Source organism: Cibotium barometz, chromosome 36, assembly GCF_041138505.1.
Source record: "Cibotium barometz isolate CiBa-2024 chromosome 36, ASM4113850v1, whole genome shotgun sequence".
NCBI classification, from domain to species: Eukaryota; Viridiplantae; Streptophyta; class Polypodiopsida; order Cyatheales; family Cibotiaceae; genus Cibotium; species Cibotium barometz.
In genome coordinates this window covers 27,899,122-27,915,374 of record NC_141081.1, presented here as the reverse complement: position 1 = coordinate 27,915,374, position 16,253 = coordinate 27,899,122, and the positions used below count along the sequence as shown (strand labels likewise).

At 43.2% G+C, this 16,253-nt stretch overlaps 2 protein-coding genes across 2 annotated transcripts in view; one reads left to right on the top strand and one right to left on the bottom strand.

Annotated features, from left to right (window-relative positions):
• LOC147617725 (protein RIK-like) overlaps positions 1–12,105 on the top strand; it is a 36,091-nt gene extending 23,986 nt beyond the window's left edge. The window contains exons 2-14 of the mRNA XM_086775976.1: positions 5,609–5,651; positions 7,446–7,683; positions 7,822–7,950; positions 8,060–8,094; positions 8,299–8,374; positions 8,461–8,574; positions 8,670–8,759; positions 9,113–9,197; positions 9,318–9,435; positions 9,705–9,905; positions 9,993–10,545; positions 10,973–11,264; positions 11,444–12,105. Of these exons, the coding sequence (XP_086632102.1) occupies positions 7,843–7,950; positions 8,060–8,094; positions 8,299–8,374; positions 8,461–8,574; positions 8,670–8,759; positions 9,113–9,197; positions 9,318–9,435; positions 9,705–9,905; positions 9,993–10,545; positions 10,973–11,264; positions 11,444–11,571 (1,800 nt within the window). The 5' untranslated portion in view covers positions 5,609–5,651; positions 7,446–7,683; positions 7,822–7,842 and the 3' untranslated portion in view covers positions 11,572–12,105. The remainder of the gene's footprint in view (positions 1–5,608; positions 5,652–7,445; positions 7,684–7,821; positions 7,951–8,059; positions 8,095–8,298; positions 8,375–8,460; positions 8,575–8,669; positions 8,760–9,112; positions 9,198–9,317; positions 9,436–9,704; positions 9,906–9,992; positions 10,546–10,972; positions 11,265–11,443) is intronic.
• Positions 12,106–13,955: 1,850 nt separating this feature from the next.
• LOC147617724 (16.9 kDa class I heat shock protein 1-like) lies at positions 13,956–14,738 on the bottom strand. Its single transcript, XM_086775554.1, has 2 exons — positions 14,550–14,738; positions 13,956–14,422 (listed from the first exon to the last, which is right to left on the bottom strand). The coding sequence occupies exons 1-2, from the start codon at positions 14,725–14,727 to the stop codon at positions 14,157–14,159; spliced, it is 444 nt and encodes a 147-aa protein (XP_086631680.1). The 5' UTR covers positions 14,728–14,738; the 3' UTR covers positions 13,956–14,156.
• Positions 14,739–16,253: the final 1,515 nt, after the last annotated feature.

Below are 16,253 nucleotides of genomic sequence, written 5' to 3'. Positions count from 1 at the left end.
ATAAGTGACTTTTGGGCGCCCAAACTTTAATGAAATGGGAACGCACTCACTTATAAATATTGGCTAAGTCCTAAGGGCTATTTGAGCCTAGATTGGGTAATACTTACCACCTATTCACATGCCACACAACCATGTCAGCAGACAGTTTCACACGCACGGTTCACGGGCGGGCGTCCCCTAGCCCAGAACTACACATAGGTCATGCAGGCATGAAAACAGCATGCAATTTCATTTGCAGGCAAGCACATAAAGATGCTATGCAATGCAGCATTGGCATGAGCAATTTCCGTTCATGAAGCCATATAAGACCAGGCGTTTCCAAGCAAGTATACGCAATACCAGACCCAGTGGAAAGCCAATCCTCCAGGCGTTTCCGGGCATGTACACAAAGGCACAAGTCCCAGCGGAAAGCCAAGTCCTCCAGGCGTTTCCAGGCATGTACACAAAGGCACAAGTCCCAGCGGAAAGCCAAGTCCTCCAGATATTCCGGGCATGATAGCATCAAGTCCCAGCGGAATATCATATCCAACTATACAGCATGACACGTGTCAATCACCTGCATAGGCATATTCCATAAGCCATGGACACCAATCCAATATGTACATAGTGTGAAAGCAAGAGTGAACCATTTGGATGGCCAAATGGTGACAGAGCCCTTACTAATCTTTCACTTTCCACCACCAAATGTGGTAACATAACCAGCATTATCAAGCTGTCCGGTAGAAAACAGGTTCTTCTTGATCTTAGGCACATGCCTGACATCATGGAGCATAAGCTGTGAGCCATCTGAAAACACAAGCCTCACATCACCCCTGCCAAGAATCTGGCATGCATGGTTGTCACCCAAATAAACTACTCCTTCATTGCCAGCAGTATACCTGACAAACAAGTCTCTGCAACCTGTGACATGAAAGGAGGCACCTGAATCAATGATCCATGAGTGCATACCATGACCATCTCCTGCATGGAGTGAATGGGCATCAAGTGAAGACATGAATAGGACTTCATCCTCACTGTCACCTGCAAGTGACACATTGACTTCTTCAATCTTGACTCCACTTTTGCCCTTTGGCTTTGCATCTTTGGCTTCATCTTTGTCTTTGTCTTTTCCTTTGCCCTTTTTCTTTTGGTCATTCTTCCATTTGTAGCATTGCTTTTTGAAATGTCCCTTCTTGCCACAATAATGGCATTCCAAGTCCTTTTTGGAGCGGGACTTGCTCCTTCCCCGTTCTTGGCTTTTACCCCTTTGCTGGGATCTCCCACGTGCATTCATTGCATTGGACTTTCCAACAGAGTTGTTCTTCCTGTTCATCTCCTCTTGAAGGAGAGCACCCTCCACATCTGCATATGACAGCATAGCATTTGAATTGCTAGTGGCTGTCCTGAATGTGTCCCAACTCTCTGGCAAAGTGCATAAGAGAAAGGTGGCTTTGAACTCATCGTCCATTGCCAACTTTTGATTGATGACCTGGTTGACAACACCATTAAACTCATTTAGATGGGCTGTCATAGACACCCCTTCCTTCATTTGAAGACCTATGAGTTTCTTCAACCAATACACTTTGCTTGAGGCACTTTGTTGGGCATACAAGACTTGCAATCTTTGCCACATTCCCCAAGCTGTCTTCTCTTCACGTATGCTGAAAAGTAAAGAGTCTGACACAGACAACATGATGGTGGATCTTGCCAGCTCATCCATATCTTCCCATTCTTCAGTAGTAAGAGAAGCGAGCATTACACCCCTTTCTTTGATGGGCTTGTGATGCTTCTTCTGGAGCAACACATTATAGCATTGGGTTTGCCAAATGTCATAATTATGTGAGCCTTCAAGCTTTTTGATGTGCAGCAATGAAGAGCTCTCACCTGTGGTTGCCATAGCAATATGCAACCTTTGACACAGTCAATGCCTGACTCCCTGCAAGATGTGCAAACACTGCACCAAAGCACACAAAGTGCTCAAAGTTGTTCTCCCAAAGTTTATCTCCCACTGCGGAAGCACGAATGCAACTTTCCTCCCACTGAATGTGATAAAATCACCAAAATGTGGTTGCTGCAGATTTATGACAGCACCTTAGATGTGCTAAGACCAGACGGCGCTGCTAAACGCCTACGCCTCCTACGCTCCTTGCGCGTGTTGGCCCGCAGCACATCCCTCCACAGCACGCCCTGTTCGTTGGGCCACAAGAAGAAGTGGGTGGCGCGCAGTATCTCCCTGTAGAGAGCGAGGGCCTCCTTGCGCGTGCTCGTGAGGCGCCGCTGCCCTTCCTCCTCGCTCGCCGGCTTCTTGCTGCCACCCGCTACCACGTGTTTATCCAGCAGCTCTTCCACAGTCTGTGTGCCGACCCCAGCCTTCTCAACGGCTTGCGTAGCAGCTTTTGTTGTCTCGACGGCCTGGTCGGCTGGAAGCGATGGAGAATGTGGGCCAAAAGGAGGAGAAGCTTCAAATCTCGCCAACAAGGATCAACAGCTCCAATCGTGCCTTGAAGCTTCAGCAGAAGCAACACACCAATCCTCACCTGCAGGCTCTGATACCAGTTGATGGAGCTGAAGAAGCTCAGCTGTAGAGAGTTAGGGTTTCATGTGGGAGACACACACAGAGAAGAAGGGAGAGAGAGAGAGAGAGAGAGATATGTGGGGATAAGTCAACTCACAAGTATGAGTGTGTGACTCCCCTATCACACATGTATATTTGCTCTAGTACACATAGTGCACTTAGTACATTAAAAGTACTAAGTGTACTATGTACTATAAAACTTATGGGCTTGTACACACTATAAGGGTGGGCATAATGCCTTTACCCCAACACCTATGAGTATGCAAGGCACATCTAGACATCAAATAGCAGCGGACAAGCAAAGTTAGGCAGCGCAGAGGAGACGCGGCATTGCCACGTGGCAATGATCACATGGCGACAATGATGTGGCATTGATGACATGGCAATTAGGTACAATTGGCTAACAAAACTACTGTTGACCAACTAGGTGCATTAGTGCATATATGTGTGTGTGTGTGTGTGTGTGTGCACGCGCGTGTGTGTAGGTAGCCAAATCGTCATAATCATGTGCTTTCCTTAGTGTTGTACTTCTCAGAGTGTTTCTCTATAGGTGAAGTGCTAGCCGGGAGTGAACAATAGGTCACAGGGCTATGATTTGACGTCCTCATTCTCAACCACATCTTGTACTAGAATTTCAGTTGTATTACTTCTTCTTGTACATAATACAATGATTCTGCCACACTCTTCTTTTTATATTTGGAAAACACATAGGTGCAAGTGTTCTATACATCAGTTGGACGCTGAGGGACTACGAGTTTGCCGAGTTCTTCCTCCATGCCTCGTGAGGAACGAGCTCAATTATAGAAGCTTCTAAAGCCTCCCAAGTTCAACGGGAAGATGGACGGAGAAGCCATCGCCAACAATTGGACCCATGAGATGGTTGCCAAATTGGCAGCAGTAGGTGGTTCAAATATTTTTTAGCTCCATTTGGTACATATGGCTTTGACAGGTGTCACTCTCTTGTGGTGGGAATACCACAGTCACAAGGGACATAGGGGACAGGAGGATGGGACGTGGGGACGCCGTTTTAGGACGCGTCAGGAATCGGGACGGTTGGGGACGGTCGGACACCCCCCCTAGAGGTGTCCCTCGCAAGGGGGACGAGAACGGCGTTGGGCAGGGACGGTGTGGGGGACGGCGATGATCCATTGTGCAATCTAACGGTCATTTTTATGGCCATTGGGGACACCGTCTTGGGGCCTTTTTGGGCCATTTTGGCCCATATTCATAAGGGCCATAGTGCCCCTCTTGCCTTGCCTCTTCGAGTCTTCAAGACTCTTGCCTCTCCCTCGTCTATCTATATAAGAACAAGCACACACACTGTCATGACCCTGTGGAAATGGGTGCAGCATAAGTGTGAGCATGGTGGTTGGTGAGCAAGATAAAAATCTCACGATTCATACTTGGGTGGCCGGACAAATGGTAACATGTGTGGACATCCCCAAGTGTGAAGGGGGACCAAGGGATTTAAGTTTTTAAAGCCCCTAGGCATAAGTGGCCCCTAGGAAAGTTTTAATAAACTTTATGGGCCCTAGGATATTTATGGAGAGAAGGGGCTACTCCACTTTTGAAAGTACACGCCTCTCTCTTATCTATCTCTTGCTTTTGGAAAAGGAGGCTGGCGGGCAGCACAAGGTTGGAGGGAGATTTTCTGAAAAAGAGGCGCATACAGGAAGGGGCTGCAGAACTACGCTGAGGCTCTTTAATCCTTGATGGGGCTGGTGGTGGGCAGTGCTGGGTACAGACCTGGAAACACAGCCACAGGGGTCTGCACGTCTGGCTACACCTCTGTTTTTGGAAGAAACTGTGTATGGGCTGCATTTCCTTGACTGGCTCCTGTACTACAGGGGAGATACAGGCGACTGGTTTTATGAGTCACAGGCAGGCTGCTGTGCTGTACTACATAACAGAGACAGAGACCTCTTTTCCTCTCTCTCTTTCCCTTTGGCTCTTGGAGAATTAGTCAGCTGCTGAATTGCAGAAGGTACAGGCGCCAGCAGGTTCTTTCTTTTCTCTCTCCTTTGCTTTTGGCAAGAAGATGGTTGTTAGTTGGGAAGTGTGAATTGTGAGAAGGGAACACAAGGCTGGACAGCAGGTTCTCTCACTGTTTTTCTCTCTCCTGGCTGCAAGACAAGAGGACAGGACAGTTCGGGGCTTTTCCTGGAGTCTTTTCTCTCTTGTGGAAAGCGACATAAAGACTGTAAGTTTCTCTTTCTTTGTGAGCAAGTGGGACTGCAGGTGATGTCTTTTGGAGTCTCTCTTTTCACTGGCTCAAGACTGTTCTAGAGTGGTTCTCTCTAGCCCTTTGTGAGAGGAAGGGTTTGGCAGTTCAAAAGGTGGAAACAGGACAAGATTGTGGGCTGTTTTGGATGAGTTTGTGGACTGGTTTTCATGGCTGAGTTTATGGCTATGTGCATGGTTTAGTCAGATGCATATTCAAGGCCTCATGGATGTATAGACTTAGCAGATTAGAGGAGATAACAGTGTGGTGTTCTTGGGACACAAGGCACCTCTTTATACATTGCTCATAGGTCCTAATGAGGAGAAGATTTCAGCCTTCAGGATGAATTACATGTTTCTTTTAAGATGATTGATTTGGGCTTGTTGCATTATTATTTGTGCATATATTTTATGCATCGTAAAGAGGGTATTGTGATGTTATAGTAAAAGTGTATGGAGAGGTTTCTTACACGGTTTTCTCTCGAAGACTATAGACGAGTGCTAGGCTTAGTCTCAAGGATGCAGGTGAACCATTTGATGCATCACTTTATTAACAAAATATTACATGCCTCATATATCTATGTAATACGAGGCTAGACATTCAGTTTGGGGTTTCCTAATTGAGCAGGTTTATGCGTAGTCCGAGAAGTAAGCGTCTATAGTCTGGCCAAGCAAGTATTCATAAATATCTACATGGCACTCAATCCCTTGGCATATTCTATGCTAAGGGGAGTGATGTTTAGCTACATGCTTTCAATGATTTCAATTGGATTAGATGTTATGACATGTGAGTGTCCACTGCTAATGGCTTTTTCTTTCACCTTGATGATTCAGGTATATCATGGCTCAACAAGACAGTGGCCACTTCAAGCTGCAGGTATTATGTTACATTCATTAATGACCACACTAGGAGGTCCTGAGGATTGGCAGATTGGACTTGCAGACATACGAGCCATGGATGGCCATGTTGTAATCATCTAAATCTTTCCATTGAATTTGAATAAAGAAATACCGAAAGGGGCGCCAAGCTTTGGGGCCAATAGGGGTCGTTCTCCTTCTTGTTTTGGAGCACTCTAGCTCCTGTTTATTTGATTAATTGTCTGGACTACAATTGGATTGGGTGACTGCTAGTCTACCGCACTTAGTTTCTACCAGAGGCCGGTTTCTCACACACATCTTCAAGGCTCAAGCCTTCAAGCCTCGAGTCTCATTGCCCATTGCTCAAGAGTCAAGCTTCAAGGCTCAAGCCGCAAGCGGCAAGCCACACACACTAGCACTCTAGTCTCTCTCCCTCAAGCCTCTTCCAACTTCCAAGCCTCTCACACAAGCACTCTAGTCTCTAGTCTCTAGTCTCTCTCCCTCTCTCAAGCTATCAACTTTCAAGTGAGAAGCCATCTTCAACCATGGCATCCTCCTCACGTGCCAGGGCTTCCCGTAGAATGACGATAGGATGGACATGGTGGGAGGAGGTTAACTACACCCCATCTGCTCATGGAGGCAGTTCTTGGCCATGGGCATGCAAGCTTTGCCCGTACCGGCGAACAGGTGGTGCCGACAAAGTGCGAGCCCACCTCTTGCATGAGAGTGGACATGAGGTGCAGTTTTGCACGAATGTCACACCCAAAAAGAGACGGGAACTTCTCGACAAGTTTGCCGTCTACGAGGCGGTCGAAGCGGCAAGGACACCACGAGTGGCCGTGGATCCCGTGACGATGGGGAGAGGAACTCAAGCCTCTATGATGGAGTCATGTGGTGGATTGGGCCGATCGGCATCATGCACGCCATCACCTTCACCATCAAGTCGGAATGTTACTCGATCCATCACGCTAGCATCCTCCATCTCCATGGCCTCTCAACCCTTGCGCGGCCCACAGCGACAATATACACTTGGGAAGAATTGGAACCCCAAGTTGAAGGAGGAGGTGGATATGGCGGTGGCCCGCTTCTTCTTCCACAACCACATTGCCTTTCAAGCGGCTAGGTAAGTGCAATCAGTCATCGTCGATTCATCATTCATGTTTTCATCATACTAGTCCTCTTCTCATTAGTAAATTGCTTTCTTGAATAGATCGGAATACTTAAAGGCCTTGGTTAAGAAGATTGGGGAGTATGGCTCAACCTATATGCCCCCTCATCCGAGAGCTTTGCAAAAACATGACAAATCGATAACCGACTATCTCACTTGTTTTTGGAAGCGTTTGCTCATGATCCCAAGGACTATCCGCACTGACGGTCTGAGCAGGCTGAACAATTTGTGGATGGTTTGAAACCGTCTTTTGCATGCAGACATTTGTGCACATTATCCCCGTGATCTTTCAGATGCATCTTCTTTTTATCACTTGATGCTGAGATTTTACAATCTTGCATGCTACAGCAAGAGATGCATTCCATATTATCTCCCTAGATTTCTTGAGCTCTAACTTCGAGTCGTTTTCTGAGTATTGTGGGTATCAATTCCACACTGTGCGTACGATAGGAGAGTTACTAGGAGTAAAAGCTTGGCCTGACAGCCTCAGTGCCTGACCTTCCAGCATAATTCAGCAGGGCTGTGTCTGGTCACAGATTTCAAGGCTTAATTAGTTTCATTCTGTTATGGTAGTATGCATTTTGATTAGATGGGGGGCATTTTAGTGAAAACTGGTTGTTGATTGGTAATGATGACGAATTTCAGGAAGAAGCGCAAGTGGGATCAGCCTGCTGAGTCGGTTATTTCTACAGTGGCATCAATACCAGGGCTACTACCTTTGAGCAGTCCAGTTGCTCAGGCAGGGGTTGCTCTCTCAGGCATTTTTCCATCATTAGTGGGTGTGTACAACATAATCCCTACTGCAACAGTGTCTGCACAAATCTCTTCAGCCTTCCCGACTGTACAGCAAAATGCTGTGGCTATTGTTCAAAAGATCAATCAGGTCTCCTTTTTCCAGAAGATATTGTTTTGTAACAAGAGGAATGACTGCAGAATGATGCTAGATCTATGTTAGGGCTATCAACATCCTTGTTTGACTGCTGGACAGAACTCAATTTGCCTTTCTTTGCTTTTAACCTAGGATCTGGCAGCTAAAGGTCTGATGCTCCAAACTAAGATACAGGATGAGCTCATTGCAAGGGAAATTGTCATCAATGATGCAGAACCAAATGTGCGGTATAAACTTACTAAGCGCCAAACACAAGAAGAGGTAGGCCATATTATTTAGCTCTGGGCATGTAGTGGACGCTACGTTAAGCGCTGTGCTGTTATCGGCAGTCCAACCAGCTAGATCACAGTGTTGTTTGTTGCGCTAACAGATTCAGTCAAAAACTGGTGCAGTCGTCATAACAAGGTAAGCTCAGGCTGCTTACAGAACCTTGCCCCCGCTTGTCAGCAGGGCCCCAGGATGCCAGTCCAACTCCCTGTGCATCCAACAGGCATGCAAGGCTCCATAATTAACCTTATTATATTGCAGTCAGGTCTTAAGGCTGTTTTTACCGACAATGTGTTATTCTCCTTGTCTTGTTGCACAATCATGATTTCTGAGCTTTTGCAGAGGGAAGTACAAGCCGCCCAATGGACCTGCTGATCATGAGAAGCCCTTGTACTTGCATATTTCAGCAGGCGCACATGTATTACTTTGTCAATTTGGAAGCTTTTTATAAGGCATGTTCAATGCATGCTGGCAGTCTGTCAGGGAATATTTTTTTTATCACAGCTTAAGGATACAGCTGAACGAATCAGATCCGTTGATCAAGCGGCTACCGTAGTGGATGAGATGTTAAGGCAGGGTCGCCAAGTGTTGGGCTCCTCTCCTACAGAACAGCCAGGGGTACTATTCTCACAGACTTGGAGAACTGTTTTTTGTGTTCAAGGTTTGTGTTAACCTCATATGCTCTCTTTTCTAATCTCTTTGTTTTTTTGCAGCAGACTTCTTCTCCCATAAGCATGGTTGCCTTTGTGGATTTTGAGACTGATTCGCCTCTTGATCTTATCAATAGGATACGAGGGCCAAATGTAAGCCCCAAGTTCCTTTTAAGTTTGTTTTTCTCAAGTGGGCAAAGTTATCATGCAAATAACAGTGCCCCATGTTGGATTATGTAGTTAAGCGATTGGATCTTAGTATTCTTTAAGGAGCAATCTATATTAGCTGATTCTGCATGTAATGCTCCAGCCATCTTGTTTCAGTGCATGGATGGTGCTTATATCATGGTTTGTCGCAATGAAGTGTGTGTTAGCATGGTGCAGCGTGATTGCATTTTGTGTTTGTGAGATCTTCATGACTTTCCCTGACATCTCCAATCTTTTGGGAGAAATTGTTTTTTGTGTTGTTGGCGTGGGGTTCGTGGATGGGCTCTGAATACCTGCAGGACCAATATATAAATCACATCATGCATGAAACAGGAGCAACTGTGCTTTTGAAAGGAGGTTCTTGTGAAGGTTTTTGCAGCGATGGTATGCGGTTTGCTAGATGCTTTCATGCCCTGGAAATCTAATATCTAAAGCTTGGTTTTACTTGCCTAGAACAGGGAGGTTTGTTGAGACCTGGTTTTATGGATTCTTTTTTCAATATAGAGATTCCTCAGCCATTGCACCTTCTCATTTCCGCTGACCATGCCAAGAGCTTAGATGATGCCAGGAGCCTTGCAGAGCATCTTCTGGAGACGATTCTCTCTGAGTTTGTTGGCTCCAGGTATTTGAAATTGGGATTGCTGAATTTAATGAAGTTATTGTGTATCTCATTATCATAAATTAAAGGCTGGCCTAGGGTCACAGTTTATGGGCGGCGAGAGACTGGATCACAATGTGAGAAACTGCTACCGTGTAGTATTTTGTATCAGGTTCTGCTTGCAAGAAATGTTAGCGTTGGTTCATGTGTAGAGGCATGTTTTCTCTATGACTTGGGCATGCAATACTGTTTACAACGCTGGTCTAAGGTGGTTTGCCTTGTTTTTTTTCCAGGCCTCCTTACTTTCCCCCTCCTGTGTCTTACAATTTGCAGCAACCACCTCCTCTGCAAGTTGCAACAAATAGTCTGGAACCAGGGAGTGTGCATCCTGTTTCGTTACCACAGCAGTCATCTGTTATTAGACCAGGCGCTCTTATGCAATCAGCTATCACTAGCTCGACAAGCCTGCCTGCTGTGGACTTTAATGTCAATAGGTCAAGAACATTTGAAAAATTCCATGTTTAGATCCAAAATCGTGTATGTGAATGCAGATCTGATTTGCGGTGTACTTTTTTGAACAGGTTAGGATCTTTGATGAAAAACTACAGTGCTGTTCCACCGCCACAGCAGCTCTTCACAGTTGATGCAGGGCCAGGCAAAAGCATGGTTGGATCAGAGACCCTGCTTTCAGCTGAAGCAAAGCCAGGCGGTACTTTGGAGGCAACATCCTTGTTGTCTACAGCCCTTGCAAGTATGCCTGGGCCTGCTTCGAGTGCCCTTGCTGCGTATGCAGGTCATCTTGTGTTTTCTACGTCTAACACAGCAGCAGCACCTGGTCACCAACTTTTCTCACACAAAAGCTATGGGATCTATCCTCAAGCCTCACAAGGAAGTGAACCCTACTCAAGCTACAGTGCATATAGTGGACTGTATCCGCAAGCCTCTCCACTGCAGCAGGTTGCTCTTGCTCTGCAACGACCACCGCCTAATCAAGTTCCTGGGAAACCTCCTCCTTTGCCTGTAGAGTCAGAAACATGTGCAAAAACTTTGAATAGCGTGAGCCAGGGACAAGTGGAGAAGCTAGAAAAGCAGCGGCGGAAGTTTCAAGAGTCCCCTGCTCCATTGGTTGATCAGGTACACTTAGTTACATTAGTCAGACTTCTGGTATAGAGGTGTGAAGGGGGTTGATTTGATTATGCCACTACTAAACAAGTCTAAATCCATGTCTAAAACTAGACTAATGTGTGCATCTTTTTCAGGTAATTTCTTTGACATATTCAAGCTAACTACTTCCACATCCATTCTGGACAGCACTCTGTGTTTTTTCTGAGGGTGCAATCAGGGACTGGAGAACGAATGCTCTGCCTTTGCTAGTTGCACATCATTTATGTATTCATATTGCTTTGATTGTCTATTTCTAAATAACAGTATGGTGAGCATTTTGTTGAGAGGCCTTTCAACCTTCTTAGTGGGAGGAAAATCCGTGGCTCGAATGTTATGCATTTGGCTTATTAGTTTGTAATCACTATTTTTTGAAGTATCTGATAAATGCACTGTGCAGGCAGCATTGACGAAACAGAAAGAACAGCATGGGTTATTTGAACCAGCTTCAAAGCAACAACTTATGCCACCACCTAGAGCAATGCTGCCACTTCCTCTTGGCAGCATGCGGCCACCTCCTCCAAGGACTAAGTCTACAGTGGGACTCCCGCCGCCAAAGGCAGCGTCCTCTTCAACAATGGCAGCTACAAGTGCAACATCTAAGATTACATCAAAGAGCATGCCAGCACCAGCATCAGCATCAGCATCAGCATCACCCGTGTACCTGAAGACGTCTCAAGTTGAGGCATCAGGTTAGTGATCATTCAAGACCCTTAAACAAGGATTCCCTTTGCTGCAGATAAGTTAGTTAAGGAGTTTGTGTTGTCATACTGATATTTTTGTGCTTGTTGAGAGAGACATGAGAATGGATGTATCCAGTGAAGCTTGATTTTTGGTAAATGCTATGTTAATGAGTTCTCCTGTGATACAGGTATCAAACTTGTAGAGTATGGTGAAGATGAAGATGATGATGACGATGCAGAGGATGACATCAATGGAGGTCATGCTGGGAAGGACTCAAAGCCATATCCTAATGGCAAGCCTTTCTGGGCTGTTTGACAATAGCCCTGCGAGTGTCATCTCCAACTTCGTCTTGTTTTACCAAAGCCTCCCAAGATTAGCTTTCTTGATTGTTGCTTTTACACCGGTCCTTCGATTTGGCTCTTGTGCTTGTGTGATCATCTATTGCTGCAAGATGAGATTCATCTGTACCTTCTTTCTCTTTCATCTTTCAACCTGATGGTGGGGTTATTGAAATCGATCTTCTCAACTGGGCAGCCTCTTTATGACTCAGCTTGTTAATCGGTGTATCCCTCGTGTATAGGAAATAAGTCTACCAAGTGACATCGGTAAAAGGTCTTTGCTAGCTAGCATATATGTACTTCAGCAGTAACATTTGTAGGCTTCTGGCATGTAACTCTACTTTTCGACCTCCTCGTGAAGGTAATGTCTTCGTTTGGAGATTGTGATGACCTTTGAGCTTGGTGCTCCAATTTTGTATCCTTATTTTTTGTAGAAAGGCTTAAGCCTGCTCACAACTGTCACAGTAATTTCTTTGTAAATGATAATACGTTGCTTGAACTTCGCATCTCACACAGGATTTGCCAAGTTATGGTTTGAGCCTGCTTCTATGTGGAATTCCAAACGAAATGTAATGTTTACGTGCATATTATGTGTAGTATGGAAAGCTGAACTTTGTAATGGACAAGACACTGCTGCAGTTTGCACGGAAAAGAACTTCCCATGAAGTTCCTAATGTGTTTATTGGGTGGCTACAGCTTCTTATGATTTTATTGAAGGCAGCAATGAAGTGAATAACCTCACCATATTCATCCACAGTATCCCCTGTTCGAATATTTACATTTTTTGACTAGTATGCAATCAGATTATATTCAAGCATTTACCAATCTTCCCTTCATTTCCTGCCCCCATCTCCTTAAAATGCAAGAAGACCTACACATAAGCTTTGACTAGTGATGCCCCCTTTCTGAGTTCATTTTTCCCTCAATGATGTTAGCACGTAATCATTGGGTTTTTGGTCCTAGGAAGGTAACCAAAACTTGAACTTCATTGAATGTATTATTTCCTTCCTTCCTTTGAATGCTTCCAATTATTTCCATGTAGAAAAATATTTAGAATTTGTTGAATTGAAAATTGTGATTCCCAACTTTAATGCATTCAAATCATGCAATTGTGCTCCCTATTCTTGTTAGCACTTTGCTTGAGCTTCTCTCTCTCTCTCTCTCTCTATATATATATATATATATATAGAGAGCTCCATCCCTTGCACACCCAGATTCAGCTTTTTTTATTCAGTACTTTTTCATTTTGTTGGGATGACAGAGGATACCCCATACAGGTACTCCGATTTGTCTCATAGGCCGAGTTCGGTCTTTTGGAAGACGTTAATAAAATCTCTCTCTCTCTCTCTCTCTCTCTCTCTCTATATATATATATATATATATATATATATATATATATATATATATATATATATATAATTAGAATAACAACAATAATGTCCAGCCATACATTGTGTCTTAACTTCCACCTCTAACCTAAATCTTTACCTTGGTCAATTTCAAAATCAATTTCAAAAGACAAAGCATGCCGTTCTAATCATAAGAAAGGCAAGTCTTGCATGTGTTAATGACACACTTAAGAGGGGAATATCAGCCAGTATGCTCCATTAAAAGGTTTGTTTCCTCCAAGGATATCTTGTTTTAGTGTATCACCTAAAGTAAATATTATGCACATTGAGGGTGTTGTAGTGAAGTGGTTAGGGAGTTCAATTTTCACGGGTGGAACTTGGATTTTGCCCGTGCTTGTCACACCCATTGGTGCTAAATTCCAATTTAAGTACAATATTCTTGCAATACAAAAAGAGAGTCAATATAATGCATGCTTTACCAATAAGGGAATGAAGGGGAGTCCATTTGCATTGGAAAACAGAGAGGCTACAAGCCATTTTCCTCGAACAGAATAGACTACTAGGTAACAATCTCTTATTGTCATGGGATTGGAGAGGGGTGATGCCACGGATTGACATCGGCTCTCGAATGAAACTGTGCACCCACATTCTCAAAACCAAATATTATTGCATGCATTTCAAAGGAAGGAGAGTTGCATGCATTTCAAAGGAAGGAGAGTTGATTGTATGGTTGAGATTTCAAATTCTCATGACCCAAGACCATGAGAGTTTGAAGATTATCAACAAACTATCATTGCTTTGGAGTTGTAAAAGAGTCCATCTCCACTTTTTCTTAAAGTTAGTCAGAATTTCCATCTCCACTTATTCTTAAAGTTAGTCAAAATTTCCATCTCTACTTTTCTTTAAAGTTATAAAATCCACTTATATCCTTAGAACCCATAAAAATCCACTTATATCCTAAGAACGCATAAAAAAACCACTTATATCCTAAGAAGCCAACTGGACTTTGGTTATGAAATATTAAACATGTAACACTTCTTGTGGAACAAGTGATGCATGGAGTACATGAAAAAGAAGCTATATATATGAGCTAAGCATGCAGTAGTATATTGCATGCACTAAATATAGCCAGCTGTGTGATTAAGCTGGTCTTATTGAAGGAGGTAAGATGGATAGATTAAAGATGGCCTTATTAAGGCGCCTTAATTGAGGTTCACACGGAGAAGCTTGAGATGAGGACTGTCCGGAGTAAGACCTTCTTGGGTATGGAGATGGTCACAACCCCATGTTTGTCTGCAGCCCGGACCTCTTTCACATTGGCATCGCTTGGGAGCTGGAATTGGCGCAGAAAGGTGCCCTGGGGTCTTTCAGCTACATGCCATTTGCCCATCACACCATCATCCTTCCCTTTGCTCTCTCCACTTATCTGAAGAATGTTTCCAGGCAATATTTGAACGCTCACCTCCTCTTTCTTCAACCCTTCACATTGCAATTGATTAAATCTAAGCATTACAATTCATCAAACCTAAGGCTAAATATTACCATTATGATAGTTTAATCTAAGCTTAAGCATTACTATAATGGCAATTTAACCTAAGCTTATCACCTGGTAGATTGATCTTGAAGATGTGCTCCTTGTCGGTTTCTACCCAATCTACCTTTACTTCTCCAATGCTTGCAATGTTAGCATCAGATTGAGTGGATGCCATCTCTTGTTGATAGGAGGTTGCAAAGCTCAGCAAAAAGAAGAGGAGATTGTTGAAGGAAGAATGCAAGGATTTCATGGGCTTGGACAAATATATAAACTCCCACTTAGCTTACTTTCCTTGTTGGTAAGGTTCCTTCTACTTTACTTCTCCCCTAGATCTTAAAACAAATTTTTTAGATACTGGCTACACACACACACTAGATCTTAAAACAAATTTTTTAGATACTGGCTACACACACACGAACCCCCCTTTTTCAAAAAAAAAAAACACGCGCGCGCACGCATACACACACGTGTGCACATGCATATACACGCATACACGCGTGTACACACACACATGCGCGCACACACACACTCACCCTCCATAGCCTACGCAAACTAAATAAAAGAGCACACTCATGATACTCTTACCTTTCAAAGGATTTTTTAAAGCTCTTGTTCTTTGATTAATATTTCTTTCAAGGCTCCTTTCCTTTGATTTACATTCAAGAAACATATCAACGTTTCCCAATGAATTAAAGCTTTCAAAAGTAGACAATTCATTGCATATTTGTGACTACTCAACACATGTTTAATTTCAAATATGTAAAGCCTACGTTGCTACATGAAGCTACAAGTTTTATTAGGAAAGAATCTATTGTCAATAAAATCACACTCAAACGTTCTCACAAAGCTATAAGCTATACAATTTTAAGGAGAATCGACCATCAATAAAACTACACTCAAACATGGCCACAAAGCTAACACATTTCATAGCATCATTATTTTAAGCTTATAAAAGAGTATACTTTAAGACAATTTAGTACTTGTTGGAGCTAGGCTTGTACACATTTCATAGCATCATTATTTTAAGCTTATAAAAGAGTATACTTTAAGACAATTTATAACATTGATAATTTCAACCTCCTTGATTAATCAAATGTTGTTTCTTGTTAGGTGCGTTTGCAAAGTACTTTAGCTTTAGTAAATGCAAGTTTCAAACCATCATTACTCATAAGCAATTTAATAAGATTAGCATTAACAAGGGAGTAAAGTTCTTAAGCATACATAATGTTACTTTTCAATCTTATTTTACTATTTGGCCTCCTCCTCCATCTTACTAGGCATATTTTTAAAGTAAGTTAATTTTAGTGGATGTTGATTTCAAAACATAATCATGCATAAATAATTATTTTAATAAGATTTTGTGTAGATGGGAGCTAAAGTTCTTAAACAACATAGGTAATGCTATTGGTCCACCATCATAATGACCAGTGCACATTTTGATTTAGGCTCTTACATGATGGCATCCTCTGTCATAGTGATGCAAGGGGAAAAAAAGTCAAATATTAATTTTAAAAGGTTGGAATAATGAAATTTGACATTATTTAGGACATAAATTTGGAATAACTAATAAGATAACATGTGGATATGAATCCACTAGATAGCTCAATTTGGGTATATGGGATGACAAAACATTATTCTTTGCTTAATCAAGGCAAGTGTGGAACCAAATAGTACTAAGAAAATGGAGAGAAGCCACGTAGTGATTTGTGGTCATTCCTTGTGTGCATCCTATTTGATGTTGGGACTACGTGTTTAACCATGTGTTGGTCATGGATA